General features: G+C 41.1%; 1 protein-coding gene across 1 annotated transcript in view; it reads right to left on the minus strand.

Annotated features, from left to right (window-relative positions):
* The window catches only part of arb2a (ARB2 cotranscriptional regulator A), a 150,186-nt gene that overhangs the window by 74,667 nt on the left and 57,310 nt on the right, over positions 1 to 18,209 (minus strand). The window contains exon 8 of the mRNA XM_037481748.2: positions 1,563 to 1,682. Within this exon, the coding sequence (XP_037337645.1) occupies positions 1,563 to 1,682 (120 nt within the window). The remainder of the gene's footprint in view (positions 1 to 1,562; positions 1,683 to 18,209) is intronic.

The raw sequence follows: 18,209 nt of genomic DNA on the forward strand, positions 1-18,209 counted from the left end.
TGAAGACATGTGGGGCGAGAGCCCACCTTTAATCCAGCACTAGCAATATCCTCGTTGTGCCACCTCTGTTTTCCTACCGTTCCTGAGTAAAGAGAAGCGAAATGTTTTGAATAATCTGGGATGTGGTGTAAATCCGTCAGATCAAGAAACCATCAAACTGCCAATGTAACGTAACCGAGCTCTCAGATCATAGAGAGGCTTGCAAAAACAACCATGTTGGCGCTGAACAATTCGTGGGTCATTTGGTACCCGGCCATCCATCTTGTATTGCTTTGAAAACATACCATATTCTTACCTAATTGCATCAGTTTGTGCCTCTTGACACAATTAATATGTCGAGATGCTTGTCTCGGTCACACAATAAATACATAATATAAAAAATACAATAAATAAATACCGCCCTACAAAATACCTTGAGTTCGCCTCAAACGCAACAAAAACCTTGATTCCATTTACAACAACCTATTATAATCACATTTAAAATAGTAATAGTCGGGTATTGGTCGTTGCGAGCCGCCAGCTCAGTCTTCACCGTGTTGAGGCACAACACAACATATTTTTTGTTGCCGTTTATGTCACTAGTATTTACTCCGAAATTAGATGTCCAACAGCAAGGAGCGGGCTTAGAGGGTACAGACGAACCTTCTCACCATTAACCATGAATCCGAGACGCTAGTCCGATCTGGTAGATAACTCACCCTGATGGTATTAGCAAACTGCACCCTGAAGCTTTATTATTAATAGGTAACTCTAGTCATTAAAACACTAACCGAAGATAAAGCAATGATCAATATGTGATGCAAAGTCCCACAAGAATATATCAGCTAAACCAAAGACCGGAAAATAAAGCCTCAGCCTTCATGTAACCCACAAAACACACACTTTAGGACCATTTAGCTGAAGGGTGCGGTTATGAAGCCAAGAAGCTGGCCAAACTTTTACTTCCCCCTCCCCTGAGCACCATTAATTCCTTGAACTCCCACCATCTTCCCACCTATCCCCTGTCTCTCTTAAGGCTGGGAGATCTGCATGCTCTGCAGCAGATCTGGTTTAACAGTAACCCTGCTGTTGCATTGCCATAAGTACATTTATTTATCCAGCCCTCTTCCTCTCCCTGTTTCTCTCCTGTTCTTGACGCGTAGAGGAGGTGGATACCGCCCAAAGACAAGAATAAACCAGATTGTTTAGAGAGGCAGTACTTTTTAAAAACTCAATGCTACTTATTTTAAATGGTTCCATCGTGTTCCATCGTGTTTCTCATATATCTCTCAGATGCCTGAGGAGTGAATACTGCTCTTCTTGTTTTCAGATATGTGTGTGTTGGACAGTATTTGGTAGTTTTGCACACTGACATGTTTGTGTGCATGTATGGGTGTTGGTATGACGCGGTACAGTAGCATTGCATACTCAGTTTAGTTTACACAACAATTTATATGGTATTTGCAGCTCTTCCAAAGCCAACATGTATGTGAGTGATTGCACTGACAGGACTGCACTTTGTTTCCGTGTGTCTTTTTGTCGGTGGGAGGTAGAAAGGATAAACGGAAAACTAAAACACTCACCAGCTCAACGAAAGACAGCCCTCCGTAGCTGTGGGCCACGATGAAAACGTTCTTGGCTGCGGCTCTGGACACAAAGTGGTCCCACACGTACAGCACGTGTTCCTCCGAGGAACCGTTTTCCTGCAACACACAAAAACCCCAATGTTAAACCTATGAAAAGAACACTGATGTAAATCATATGAGCTTGAAAACTGTCAACAAGCAGTTTTGTGCAATTAGAAAACATGCAAGTTTTGTGTCCATCCATTGAGACTGGAACAGAAAGAGTTATCACACTTTTAATTCAAGGCTACAGCATCCAAAACCACACCTCTTCCAAAAAGGAAAGGTATGAGAGAGAAACAAAAAGTGCTGGTGGCCGGAGGGGATTCTACAAAGAGCCACACTTTGGCGAATCAATAACTCTTGCATATTGCAAATGCCCTAAATGTAAAACTCAATAGGCTGGGTGACGTAACGTTTAAATCTTAATTTGTGGGCCGCTGCTGAATCGATGGCCCATCTATACACCAGTAAAGGCATAATGGGAACACGCTAGGGGAAGGTCAAAAGGAAAAAAACCATAAGCAGATATACCCATGCATAAACAAAACGGCACAGTTTTACAACAGCAAGGACAATCACAAAGCCCTTAGTATGTTCTTACTCGCTCTCATCTGCATGCACGTGATCCGACACATACACATGCAGGATTATGCACGGACAAGCAGAAGACATGTTTAATTAACTTGAGACGTAGGCGCTTATCCGGAGCTGGAGAGAACAATAGTAAAAGTACAGGCGAGAAAAGGGCATCCATTAATGAACTTGTGACATTGATTCTAGACTTTGATTTCCTATCAAACTGTCTGGTTCACTATAGAAATCAACAATACATTCCCACAAGAGGCTGCACCGAACATGGGGCTTTATCGACTGGAAACACCTGTATCCTTAGATCGTAACGCACAATACTGGATACAATCATTTTAATTAGTATACAGATGTAAATATAACAATATCTTGAAACAAATACATGGCCTACAGAGAATGTAAGTCCATCTGTTAATTATCTGTCAAACTTTCCATGTGACTCAAAGACAAATAATTATAGATATTAGGTATAAGACAGAGGAGGTGCCTTCAGAGACTTTAGTTTCCATCAACGTCTTTGCATTTCATAAAGTAGGATGGTGTATTATCAAAGTTAAGGTGGGAAATTAGATTTTGTTGAACAAACACCCGATGCATACCAAAAAGAGGTTCTCCCCGTTTATGTGTGTGTACAAATCATCGTGCTCGAAGTGTTTGTGTGCTTCCCTTATTTGATGATCTGCTGCTGTGTGTTTTCGTTGCTGGGTTTGTCTCGAGGTAAATTAACCTGTCAGAGTGTTTGTGTTTACTCCTTGATTAGCATGAGGGGTTGTAGTGTCAGCACCCATCTCAATTCACAGGGTGTGATGCAAGACCAGGCAACTCCGCTCTGGCCTGCCCTTCTGCCATCAGTGCCACGTGTGTGTGTGTGTGTGTGTGTGTGTCTGGCTGAAGCAGAGTTGTCTGTTTGAAAGGTTGTGACATCGAAGTCCTTTGAAGTCTCCCTCCTCTCTGCTCCGCCATGTCACCCTTCATCTGTAATGCCCGTTTCCTTAGCCTCCCTTGCTCCTTCACCCCTTCCCTCTATTTTCCCTCCTTCTCCCCCCCTCTGCTGTCGCCACCAGCTCTCCACACTCCTGTCTCCTGTTTTGTCCATCTGTCCACCCACCATTTAGAAACAATGTATGACAAAGAGACATATGTGTGTGTGCGCGTGAGAGAGACGTTTACTAATCCAGCTGATATCAACTGATTGTAGACAAATTGTGTCAATGAGCATTTTCTATTTATCTATATACTTTCAACACCAACAATTAAAAGACGCATATTACAGATTTGATAACTTTGTGGAGGCAAATGAGTCTCTCCGTGCTCCTGACTTCATCACCCAACCAAACACACAATAAGACGCATTCTTTGCATCCACCATCAGCGGCAGAAGAGTGACTGCCTACCTGGCATGGCAGTGTAGTGAATTACCCAAACAGCATTTGCATATTGTTGCAATTATTCCTGGGGTTAATTAGCTGCAGTGAAGCACACAGCCCTACGAGACCGGCTTCCTGTCACCGGCTCTCACACAGTATCTTAGCTTATTTATTTAATTCCACAGCTTCCTCAAACTGTGTGGGTATGTGTGTGTGTCTATGTGTGTGTGTGTGTGTGTGTGTGTGTGTGTGTGTGTTTGTGTATCTGCCAGCTCCGTCAGAATAGCGTCCCAACAGCACACCTGTTGCCAGCATCTTTCAGCCATGACTCTCATGGGACATATGAGGTTGTATCCAGTTTGTGTGTGTTTAGCAAATATATGGGGATCCATACTGTCCCCTCAGAGAATTTAAAATATGAATCTGCGTCGTAAGACAGTGCCAGAACCAGGACCAGAACCAGATGCTGAAAACTATTATGAAAAAGAAATTGACTTGGCTTTCAATGATGTTTTGCATTTCTGCAGAAAATCATTGGCCCTCCAGCAGGACACATGGTCACAGCTCATTGCATTTCGCGCATGTAGACGTGGTCAAGGGAAATTGCTGAAGTTCAAACCGTGCATCAGAGTGGGGACGAAATGGGAATTTAGTCACTTTAAAAGTGGAAAGGTTGTTGGTGCTCGACGGGAGCGGCATTCGTGGTGGACAAAAATGCGATGTTGATGTCAGAGGTCAAAGGAGAATGGGCAGACTGGTTAGCATGATAGAAAGGCCACTCAAATAACCACTCGTTACAACCAAGGAATGCAGAACACCATCTTTGGATGCACAACATGTGGATCCTTGAAGAAGACCCCACCGGGGGACACTCTTGTCAGCTAAGAACAGGAAACCGAGACGACACTTCGCACAAGCTCACCCCAGTGGGACAATAGAAGATTGGAAAAACCTTGCCTGGTCTGCTTCATTCAGGTAGTAGAGTCACAATTTGCCGCCATCAACATGAAAGCATGAATCCATCGTGCCTCGTATCAACGGTTCAGGATGCTGTGGTGGTGTAATGGTGTGGGGGATGTTTTCTTTGGTCAACTTTGGCCCCTTAGTACCAATTGTGCATTGTTTAAATGCCGCAGCCTACCTGAGTATTGTTGCGAACCATGTCCATCCCTTCATGACCACGGTGTACCCGTTTTATGATGGCTACTTCCAGCAGGATAATGCTCCATGTCACAAAGCTCATATCATCTCAAACTGGTTTCGTGAACATCACAATGAGTTATCTGTACTCCAATGGCCTCCACAGTCACCAGATCCCAATCCAATAGAGCACCTTTGGAATGTGGTGGAACGGGAGATTTACATCACAGATTTGCTGCCGATAAATCAGCAGCAACCGCGTGATGCTATCATGTCATGTCAATGTGGACCAAAACGTCTAAGGGATGTTTCAAAGACTTTGTTAAAAAAAAGAATTACGCCATTTCTGAAGTCAAAAGGTGTACCTAATACAGTGGCCGCACGCACACACACACGCACGCACGCACGCACGCACGCACGCACGCACGCACGCACGCACGCACGCACGCACACACACACACACACACACACACACACACACACACACACACACACACACAGACGGGTTCTTCTATGCCGGTGGGGACTTATGCACAGAGGTGAAGCGTGGGGACCTCATTTTTTTTAACAGAATAATGACATACTTTCAATCAAATCATTTTCCTTAATTTTTTTCAAACCCCAATATCATCTTAAATCTCAAAATTTCTCAAATTTATAGAGTTGAATATTTTTCTGGTTTCTCTATTCCGGTGGGGACCGTCCAATTATGTCATAATACAAAATCACACCAGGGGGCAGTGTTCAAAATGTGTCTCAAACAAGGTAAGGTACTCAATAAAGGGTACTTTTTAGAAACTCTAAGGCATTTAATACATATTTTGTCAATTCATGCTGAATATATACACCATTGAATGTTATAATTGTATAATGACTCATTATCATTGTATAATGACTCATTATCTATGAATATTAAACCCCACTCTATAATATTGTTTGATATATTGCATCTTTATTTTTTTTAAACTATGCAGTTTAAAGCATCATGGAGGGGAATGTGTGTGTATATATATATATATATATATATATATATATATATATATATATGTGTATGTATATACACATATATATATATATATATATGTATGTATATACACACACAACTGCAGTGCACAACATTTCAACTTTCAAATATTATATAAATATAACAATAACAGAGAGCAATAAGACTACTGTAAACAATGTCTGTAAACGTGCTGGCAGTCCACCAGGAATTTAATCTTCCATCTGATGAAAATGCGGCTTACCTTTTTTTTAATTCTTTTAAATTCAGTTTTTAATATATATTTTGACAACTCATCCCTTGATCGGCCAGTGACGATGTTGTGATGCATTTCTGACCACTGACCACCATTGATGTAGTCCATTAAGGTCCTTTCAACAGCTTCGATTTCCTCTTTGGTCCACTTCTTCTTTGTTTGTGGTGACCTTGAATAAAATGAGACAAAAATGTAATGCTGTTAAACAGCAACTACTGAGGCTATAATGACAATAGGTCTTGACTGTACCACTACACACAGTATGACAACCTATAGTTGCAGTAAAGTGAAGTATTTGTAGTAAAGATTCCAGTAAGACAAGAAAGACTAGCATATATATTCTCAAAAATGATGTTCTAATATTCGCTTGAAGTTGCTAGTTACAAACATTGAATGCTCCGAGCGAGCTGTGCTGTGTTAACATGGAACATTTCCTTGGCATGAAATGGCAAATGATCAAACTAGGGCCCTTTTTACTCGTACGTGATTCAACTAAGTCAATCATCAGGGACTCGGTTCCCCAAAGGTGGATCCGCGCTCAAACTGTCTCGTTAGTTTGAACCAAATGTCAGACATCAGGATAATCGCATGTGCGCGTCATACGTAAGAAAGCGAAAGGCCAAAACAAGGATTTTTAACAGTACAACAACAAATAAACTTAAAAGAGGTGCGTCTTTTTTCTCCGCTCACGAGCAGGAGATGATGATGAACGCATACGAGGAGATAATGTGTATTTCAATCATTTCTGTTGGATGAATTGAACATAATGCACATCTTTTACGTTGTTCATTCTATACGTCATCGCAGGATGTTTATCCCGGGGGAGAAGCCTCCTCCATCTCTAAAGGTGTCTTTTTTTCAGATTTTTCATTGTTTGTGGGGTTTTTCCTGTGCCGATGTGAGGCTTTCTGGAAAGAGGATGCCACACGTGTAGACTGTCAAGCCCTCTGAGGCATATTTGCGATACTGTGCTATACAAAATTAAATGGACCATGTACTTATGGCAGTTAACGTTAAGTGCAGGATTTTTGATGTGTTGCTATGGTGATTTATCCAAACCTGCTTCGGGGAACCGCAAAGCCTGATCTACGTCATCTCATCCTGAAAATTATCCAGCTAACCACGTACGAGGAACAGGGCCCAGTGCATGAAGCTGTTGTAACTTCTAGTCTATTTTATTAAATGCAATATGAAGTCAGTACAGTAGCGTGCAACCCGCAAAGCAGACAATTGTGCCGCTGCTGTATTATTCATTTTCACATTTGAATATCTGTTTTTAACAACTATTCGTATATATTTTTTAATATAGAATATTTGTTGACAGCCCTAATAGATATGTTAGGTGAAAACCTGGAAAAACTTGGAAGAGATTACCTTTTTTGTGTGGGATTCACCAGACCTCTCCAGCCAGCAGCATCTTTTCATCGGAACTACCTTAAAACAAGCAAAATTTAGAATAAGAGACTTTAAATGTATTCATTAATGCAATGAAATAGTTTTGGCGCCCACAGAATGAACACACCTGATATTTAAAAAAAACTCAATTAGGGAATGTGATTGTAAATAAACGTACAGGCAAGGTAAAATGCATGAAAATTAGTCACTTGTCACTGAACTGTGTGTTTTCTTTAAAAGATAAATATTGTATTACTATTTTAGAAATTTCTATAATCCTCACATTTACTTAAACTATTACATTTGGCTTCATGTGGCAGCAGTGAATATCTTTTTCACCAACCAGCTGTCTGTAAACAAAAGGCATCTCTTATACCTCATATTTTAATTTAATACAATTCAATCAATGGGTTACATTTACCCATAGTACACCGTAGGCACCATTCCTAATGCCTCTGGGCCAGGTCCTCATTGTAAATGATAATTGATTCTTAACTAATTTTACCTGATTAAATAAAAAGTCAAATTACACACATCTTTGGACATTGGGGATAGCCTTTAACTCATCATTTTTTTAAATGTATTTATGATTCTTGTCCTGCAGTACTTTCTTTCATCTTTGTTTCATGCTAAATACCAACCTTTGGCAAAATAACCATAGCAACACAAGCTTGCCACTGCTCTGGAAAAAAGGAAGCTGTCTTCCTCATTAATGAAAGAGCGATATTATTTAGATTTACATTTTACAGGGAGAGTTCTCCGAAATCAAAGATCTGTTATGACATCACTTCCTGTACGAGCGCTATCGATGCTGCCGACAAGCAATCATTAATCTACAGGAAGACCTTCGAGATCCGCAAATGGTGGACACATCACGCCGCAGCCGAGCATTGACGGTCTCACACTGTTGCTCATACTGTACATTGTTTAACAGTTTTGCGATGCAGAGAACACAAGGAAAGCCGCTATGATATATCCGTATTATAATAAGTGATAATTTACAGTTGCTGTTCACATTGACCCAAGCGTTACATATCACTGCGCACGGGAGGGGGAGGGCCGATACGGCCGACTGTTCAGTGACAGCGCGGTTGTTACTCGGCGGGCTGAGCACACTCCGGCGGCAGGCCGCGCCGGACGGGCAGTCGGGCGCCACGACAGGCCAGATTTGGACCGCGAGTTTAACATATGTGAATTGGGCACTCATGGGCCACATAAACTGACGTTGCAGGCCTCGAGTTGGACACGTGTGCTCGAGACTCATGAAATGAGATACACAACGTTTGGTGGCTACCACTATTTAGTGCTGAAAGGCAGCTATTTACTTACCATTTATAATTTCGCTGGTAACCGCGTTATAAAGGCAATAAGGTACTTGAGGCAGTACTTTCTTAGTGTTTCGTACCTTATTGCTTAAATATTAAGTACCTAACTCGTCTATTAATGCTTGATCTGCTATCAACCCAGTGAATATTGTATTTAATAGAATCTAAATTGGTGGGAAACACTATGGTAAAATTGAAGTCAAATATATGTTATAAACTACCTGTAGAAATTAATTACTCTAGCATTGTATTCATTGTGACATTTCTTTTCTATGTGCACAGTCAAGCAGGTTAACAGCCATTTAAGAACCTTAAGATGACATAGCCTACCTGGTTAGTATGTTCACGGTCAAAGGCTCCTTCATTTCTCCGACATCAGCATCTGCAAATATGTAAGCGGATGGAAATGTTATTATGGTGTATGATGAACAAATACCTTCAAAATGAGACATTAAAAAAGAATGTATGTATTTTGCATTTGAAATCCCCATATACTTGTTATATGACCTAAACCTTAACATCATGATCAATTTGGGATTAAAAAAAAGATCTATAGAACCCTAGTTTAGTGTAATATTCCTTTGACTTTCTACAAACACCAATGTACAATCATCTCCTTGTGTCTCCCCTCTCTCACCTGTGCACTTCGAGCTGTCACTACTGGATGGCAAACATGCTCCATCCTCCTAAAAGCACAAGGGACACATTCAGCCAAAGCTATACATCCAACTCATTACAGTACTCTTTTTTTTTTTTACTGAAATGAATTAAGTTTATCTGTTATGGAATGCATTATAGTAACAACATCTACTTCTGTTCTTAACGACAAACATTATATTATCTATCTCAATACCTATGACAATCTGAATTAAAATGCCTATTTATACATGGGTAGATATTACAATCACTCTTTGGGCAAATGGAAAACTGCTTATTAAGTGTTATAGGCCCAAAAGCCACCGTAAGGATACTTAAAATGGTTAAAGGGAAATTAGTTATAATCCAGGTCTTAACGCAGATTAAGTATTACACTCCCTTTGTTGAGCATAATATTCACATTCTGTGTGAAAAGATATTGATAAAACATGAATATATTTATATAGTATATAATAAATAACTAATTAGCTGTCCAGCATTCTATTTCACAACGCGTGCACATGCTGCTGCTTGCACATGCTTGCTTATTGTTAGCTAACATTAGCTGTCCATTTAAGTTGAGTTTAACACATTGCAACAGCTCATTTTATATGGCAGTACATATGAAAATAGTATCAAAGTAAACTTAACAGCACTATTTGTGGTGCTAGTTGCACATGCTTGCTTATTGTTAGCTAACATTAGCTTCCCATCTAAGTTGAGTTTAGCACATTGCAACAGCTCATTTTATATGGCAGTACATATATTAATAGTATCAAAGTAAACGTAAAAAGCACTGTTTTACATTAGAAGCTAGTCCAATAATTAAAAACTCACCATTTCTATCCAGCTTCTGCAGCCAGCACCGTCACGTTGTCTGCTCCTCGGCAGTCTGAGGGAAATGGACGGTAGCAGGTGCTTGGTGGGGGCGTGGCCAGACCGAGGACCCCACGTGGATGGTAACAGTTCGGTTTTGTGTAAAGAAACGAAACTTAAGGTTCTTAACACAAAACCTGACATTGACTGTCCCCACCGTACCCTCGCCCATCCCCCCACTCCTTCAGTCACCATTAGCTTGAGGGAGCATTGGGGCTCAGCCTGTTCTGCTGGGCCTTGTTAATAACGTAGAAGGGTAATAGTAATTACTAAAACCGAAGGATTACATAAAATACCTGGTGAAGTTGAGACGTTATTACTCAACTAGAATTAAGTATACATTTTAATATGTATTTTATTTAATTTCTAATAAAACTGGAAGCATTTTTGAACAATTAAAAATGTAGACAAACATTGATATTTTAAGAATAAAAACTACAACTACTACATTTACAAGCCCTTGTATTCAGAACAAGTATTTATATGTGCAGACATAAATTATGAATTTAGAATGGGAAATAGCATTTAAAAGTGTAGTACTCACACAAGAATACACAAAACGTTTTAGGCGCTAATGATCATATTTCCGGTTTAAGAATAAAGAGTGGGGAGGGGCTGACAATTTTTACAGTCTTCTATGTAGTCTTTAATCAAGGTTTTACGGTAACTCACGCACTGTTCATACCGGCATTATGCCGTAAAAACTGACGTTGCTCTTCGGCAGGCTGCAGCATTTATTTTTACAAGTCATGTAGCGCCCAGCGGTCGGAGCTGCCCTAACTGAAGTGAGTTGTGTACAAGGTACACAGAACTGTGAAGCGCCAGAATCACTGATTGGAGAAGTCAAAGAAAGGGATAGAGCCACCATCCAGGTGCGACTGGGCTCGTGGCAGCAGGTAGATGATGGCGTCATCCACTCCCACATAAGGCAATGCAAATTGCAGAGGGCCCGGTGATGATTTTATCTGGGCTTGAAGGTGGGTCAAGAGCAGCCTCTCCAGCACCTTCATCACATGGGATGTGAGGGCAACTAGTCAGTGGTCATTGAGGCCACGGTGTCTCCTACAGCATCGGGACTGCCTGCTGCTTTAGGTTCAGAATAAGGAGATGTTGGTGGGCTTTAGACAGCTGGATGGCGCAGGTCTTCAGCACCCTGGGGCTGATACCATCAGGAGGCCTTATGTGGCTTCACAAGAGGTTTCAGTATGTACTCTAACTGCCTCACCACATACACCCTTGACCCAATCCCATTTACTCTTCTTCAGACTGAATTTCTTCTCACCATCCCCATCTCTGGTTTCAGGGTGTATTCCAAAAGCTTTCTAGACTGCCAAAGTCAGCCCCCTTTGATGTTGACAACTTCAACCAATTGTCTTCGTATCTGCGCCTATCAGACCCCAACTCAACTGAGACAGCCTGTCTCATATCGAAAGATTTGTCTTACTTATTGCAGTGTTATCTATATACTTTTGTCAAATAGTTTATATCGTTGGCAAGTTATCCATATATATGGGCTTTGGGGGAGGACAACCAAACACCAAATATTCTAGCACCGTTGATTCAATGTAGACATTAATGACACTTTATCGTGCTGCATAATATGTCATGCCATAGCAGGGTAGGAAATTCACATAATATTTAGGCCCCATTCAAGGGCGTAACCATGTATATTGGGGGGGTTAGATTGGTATTTTCTCAATATTTCCTAAAGAATGCATTGTTACGCACTTGCCCCCACTAACTGAAAAGCAGGGTTGTTTTATCAAAAAATTGGCGGCATTTTTTCATTAAACTAGTGAAATAACATAATACCTTTGTTAAAACGATTAAATATACTTATTTGGACTACATTTGGATGTATATGTAATTGCCATAAAATGGCAGTAATGAGACTATTAGGCAGTAGTTTACAAATCTAAAGGGTTTTTCTTAGATTCTTTGAATCAAAACAGAAAACATTAATCAGACTCATTCAATTTTCTTTTTATTTCTTTTATCGTTTCTCGTGTTAAGAGATGTCAAACAGCTTGACTATTTTGCAGAACGCTGTCTTCTAGATCAGATTCACAGCAACCAAAGTTGGCTCTCGTTTATTGAGATGATTACGCCATGCTTCTGTAAAAACAAAACTAATTTAAACCTTGAAACCCTCAATCAACTACAGTCTCAACTAATTGTATTTTATCCAAATACACGATTGGCTGTTAACCACAAGATGTCAGTAACCTTTGAGGAGAGTAGGGATTGGTATCGGGGGTTTTTTCGGTGCTAAACCGGTGCATTTAAAATTATTTCTGATTAAGCAAAAGAGCATATTGTTTATCCACCATGTGATAGAATTTATTATTATTTCTATGTTTAGTTAACGCTATGCTGTGTAAAATAAAGACGAAAAGAATCAAACGATCTGCCGTCATTTGCGTGAAGAAATGGAGTCACGTGTCTGCAGCTCAATGTGGCTTAATGGCGAACAGCACCGAAGGAACGTCGTTACACCCTCTGTTTAATACTTCAGTGGGGGGCTGTCCGACGGGAGGGGTGCAGTAGTTGCGGACTCACACTCTGTGTCCGCTGGAGAGCGCAGCTCTCCTGTATATGCGCACGTGTCTGTGTGTGCGCGCAATAGTGTGCCTGCATCCGTCTGGGCGATAGTGCCGCGTGCTGAAAGAGGGAGGGAAATACTGACTTAAATAAATAGAATAGAAGGGTGATGGCTAGCTTGCCACACGGTAGGCTATCGTTTGCTGCTGAGAGGACGGTGTCATCAGAGTGTGTAAATACATTTTTTCAATCGGCTCAGGAACCGAAACTAAGCACCGAAATCTGCGTTGCATTTCAGTACGGTAGGTACCGCGTAGGAACCGGTGCTATATTAGTACCGGTTCTCGGTACCCAACCCTATAGGAGATGAAACATTTCTCACTGACAGCAGTCTGTGAACCGTTAACTAAGGGTAGCTAGCAAGCCTCATTAGTTGGAATGCATTGATGCATACATAAAAATGGAACTTGCTTTTCACGACCACACCTGGGACATAACCGTATGTGGAGGCAGGACGGTTAGATATTTCAAACATGGGAGAGCGATAAGTGCTAGCTAGCTAAACTGCTAACGAGGCTACTCCTCGTCTGCTGGAGACTTAAACCGGGGTCGAGACGTTGTTCCTTCGGTGTTGTTATTGAGCTGCAGACACGTGAGTTTATTTTCTTACGTGAATGACAGAAGATCATTTTATTCTTTTCGTTTGGTCTTTATTTTACGCAACAAAGCGTCAACTTAATATACTATTAATAACCTTTTTCGCGGACCGCAAGAAGGTCCGTCAGTTAATAAGCACGTTGAAAGTTGCGGGCGGACCGGCCGGGTTTAGGGGCGGAGGGGTTCCGCTGGTGGGCGAAACCGCGCACTGAGGAGTGAACAATTGTAATCGTGATGGGGGCTGTAGTATTTGTGAGTGTCCACTGACATTTAATTGTCCAAGTAAAACACGCAGTACTAATATTAGTCATTGGCGCTGTATCCGTCCATCTTTATTATTTCACAAAACCGCGCACCTCTGTGACATCATCAACACATGATGGTTAACTTAACCGGAAGTATCCAGGGGCGTTTTATTTGTTTGAGCATGTGTCCCTATGTTTTAGCATTGCCTCTCTGAACATCACCATGTTTACATCATCCGAACGGCAGGTTCACATGATCTGAATTATTATTGTCTATTGTAATGGACTGACATGTTCTGTGAGCGAGATTACACATTAAGACTTTGTACTTGATGGAATTATTTCCCCTTACACCTACACAATCAGTATTTTTACTTAAGTTAAAAGCTTGAGTTGATACTTCAACAGAAGTATCTATACTTCTACTTGAGTAATGAATGTGAATACTTTTGAAACAACTGGTTATCACCCACTATGTTGCTCGGTTGCCTGGTGACGAAAGGACACGTATTTCGTGTTGTTTTTGCTCCACTTGATAAAGTCAGCAGAAGAATTCCCCGGTAGACAACGACATTGGTTGTTGCTAAATTTGAGGGCCTTTTTCTTTTGGACCTGAGATGGTGACGGAGACTGGATTTGCTCTCTGCGAACTCACAGGTCTGATCAAGAAGTGCTCCTTTTTTCTTTTTAAGAACGTTTGATCCTTCCCGCACACGGAACAACAGTCAAGGCGAGACTCAAAAACATTCAATGGCATTTTTGGCCCCTTTCGTAGTGATATTTGGGGCAAAATGATATTTCTTATGGGCAATTTTTCCCTTTGCCCTCATGTAATTCAGATGCAAAATAGCTCACACTGCAGGCCTTGGTTGATTCCAGGCTAAGGCATCCTACAGTAAAATATGTTTTATATTGATACTATAGCCTAAAAATAACACAGGAAAGCACTTGGGTAAATATACAAGAACACCACCCTAACCATTTTTGATGTTTTAGTTGCATTATTGGGGTGTTATAGATTTTAAATAGTTTACATATATAACAATCAAATCATGACTGTGCTGTGTCGTAGCCTATGTCACAATGTTCATTCTCATGCTCCTCCAAAAGTGTAGCAAACTGTCTGTGATTCAATGGTTGTGCCCTGATGAAGTTAAATATTTTAGTGACAACATCAATGACATGGTTAATTTTTGACTTGCAACACAGGCTGATGTATTATGTCACAACCTGGCTCTTTGGGCCATGACAAGATTGGAGTTGTACTGTTTTAAAGAGTTTTAACATCTTCTTTATTTAACATAAGCCAACGAAAAAAAGGTACACGACCACACCACCGGACGTCTACTGGAGAGAGAAGAGAGAATGAACACTGGGTCTTTTAATCTCAGGGAACCGGGCCCAGGTGCCTTCAATCACCAAACTCAGCCCACAAAATCCCACTGCAAAGCTGCTGCCTCCACAGCAGGGGTCACCACATTTATAAAATGCAAAAATATTGACAGGACTTGGACAGGCCTCTGTTGTGACACCTGCAAATTGGTCCCATTTCAGACCCAGCATGTTTGTGCATGCATCTACCTCCGTGAATAAATCGCTCCCTGTCGTTATCACTTTCATTGAGCGCAGTGCTGCCAGCTCCTCAGTTAGCTCTCGTCCAAAGCCAAGGAGAAGAATAAAAGTACTGCAGCTTTAGTCCATGCATGAGGTAAAATTAGACAAAAATATTTACTTTGTAATTTCCAATCAACCTCTCACGGGCCGGTCACGGACAGCCAAAGGGCCGGATGTGGCCCGCGAGCCATACAATGCCTACCCCTGCTCTATGCAATCCCTCAGCAAGTCAACAACTTGTCATTTATAGTTCACGCAAATATTAACCTAATTAATTTGATATAGAAAGTGTACACATTAAATGGTCATCCATCAAAGCATCTTGCTATATTGATTTAAAGTAAAATGTCTTTTGTACTCCTATTTTGTCTATGGATACAACTCTATACTTGCTTGTCTATTATCATCCATAGCGTTGTGATTAAACAGTGGGCACTGTTTATTAAGACAAGTTATCTGAAAATAAAAGACCTTATTGATCTCTGCAATAATTCATGTTACACTATTCATATGATAAATGAAATCAAATATAGACTATTATTACGATTGTCAATAATATCAATGATGACATACTAATAACAACATATCCTTAAAATAGTATTAAATAAACAGGCAAGAGTTTACATAAAGGCTAGTCTAACATTTTATACATTTGAAATAAACCTTATAATTGTTTTAATGAAATTGATTTTTATTTAATTGAATAATTTGATCAATATCAGTATTAATATTATGTATGTATGAATTTTTTGGTTTATTTATTTGTATACTTTTTATGAAATAAAGCATTTTATTTGTGGTCTGTTTTACCACCATCAAACAGACAGCATTGAAAGTGTATGTTGCGAAAATACCACTTTTGAACCGATAGGGGGCGGTAGTGAGTGGAAAAACAGCGACGCACACTTCAAGAACAGCCAACCTCATGGGGACTGCAGTACCCGTGTGCATCCACTAGGGGCGCATTCAGAAACACACTCACACAGTTTTGTCATGAAAATGATGTTCCAGGGGACCTCAGAAAAAATCATTGGGGGTGTATCTAGACACCATTTTGGAGCTTGTGGGAGGGGTTTGCCCGTGGGGACCTCATTTTAGGTCCCCACGGGGACACAAGTCCCCACCGGTCTGTGTGCAATCAGGTATAGGTCCCCACCGGCATAGAAGAACAAGAACACACACACACACACACACACACACACACACACACACACACACACACACACACACACACACACACACACACACACACACCTGCAGTGAGTCACCAAAATGTGGTTTTAACCAAGTTCCTGCTAGCCAATCAACAGACCTCTGATTATGCGTTTCACTTGATTCACCCTTAAAACTGCAGGCTAGACAACCTGCCACACAACATAGAGCATGACTATCCAGCCCACTTTCAAGCTGTAAGTGGTTCCAACTGTTACTCCTTTGTTGAATGTGTCTTTTTGTCTGGTTTCAAGAATTTGTTTTAATTTAGCTCTTTCACAATAACAACTCACACTACTTTCAAAAACCATAAATAATTGCACGCACACATATGAAAACATGTGCACACCTCCAAAAGTTGTCCAATACTGGCAGTGTGTTTATTCACTGTAATGAGAAGCAGGGAGAGGGCAGCAGGAGAGACGAGTGCTGTGCAGCCAGAATAACAGCCCCAAAGCCAACACAAACGCAGTGTGTGACCAACACAGGAAGCAATGAATCTAACAACATCAACACAACCACTGCAGACTTCCCTTCTGCTCCTCTTCTACTTCTTCATCATTCCTCCTACTCATCAAAAACCCCAAAAAAGAGAAAAAATAGGAGGAAGGTGGAATTTCAGGTAACAAATAACATTCATTTTTAAAATCAACACGTAATGCAAACTTTGGACCATACTATGGTTTTTACCTCTTGAGATTGAGCGGTGAGAGCAGAGCGGTATGCACCAGAAGGAATGCAGCAAGCCATTATACTTCTTACATTGAAACCTTTCAGTGGGAGCCAGAAGTGTCAGAACAGTGTCATGGGTTCCCTGTACAACTTCATCGCGTTTGGACTCTTCTGCTCGGGCAGCACTGGATTAACACTCGTATCGGAGGGTTTAGAGTGAGACCTGAAGTCAAATTTGCTACCAACACACATCACACAACGGTACCATTTGAGAATTCCTCGCTGCAAGTGGAAAGAGGGAAATGAATAACTGAAATTGCGTCGGCGCTTTCTTACACAAACCTGGCGAGTGGCTGAACGGCCTCGCAGTCCGCTCCTGCCTGTAGGCCACACAGCGGGTAAACCCACCCGCAGCCACAGTCATTAAACTCTTTAATATGTCCTGATCAAAACAGGATTGTTTTCATTTGGCCTCATGATTAAATATCAAATAAGCAACGTACCTAATTGCATGTTTGGTGTTTGCAGAGAGGTTATTAGAGAAAGGTTGTTTGCGTCGGTGTGTGAGTGAGTGCGTACATGACTCGACGCACACACCGATTAAAAAGTGGGCCTCAACGACACCTGTTTGCAATTGCATTCTAATCAATGTCAGGGACTTGTACTTTTTCACGATCTCTTTTCCTGTTTTTTTCATCCCCTCTCCTCTTTTCCTCCTTTCCTCCATTTACTTTTAAGGCCGACAGAATGCCCAAGTCAGCTAGTAGCTGTCTGCCAGCTGATGGGCCTGCTGGAGTGGTGGAAAGGAAGGTACGGTGCAAATTAGTGGCAGAGATGGGAAAATAATGACTGTGGCATTGTGGGTAATTAGCAAGTATAGTACCTATGGAGAGTTGGGGATATAATGATGTGAGAAAGAGACAGTGAAAAGCGAGAATGAGGTGAAAAACGTGTGCAAGAACTAACACGAGGGGGGAAACTGTGCACATGAGAGAGAGAGAGAGAGAGAGAGAGAGATGTGTAGGTGTGGTATTCGAATGTGCAACGAACGGATATTACAGAATGAGGAGAGAGT

This window comes from Pungitius pungitius, chromosome 5 (assembly GCF_949316345.1).
Source record: "Pungitius pungitius chromosome 5, fPunPun2.1, whole genome shotgun sequence".
NCBI classification, from domain to species: Eukaryota; Metazoa; Chordata; class Actinopteri; order Perciformes; family Gasterosteidae; genus Pungitius; species Pungitius pungitius.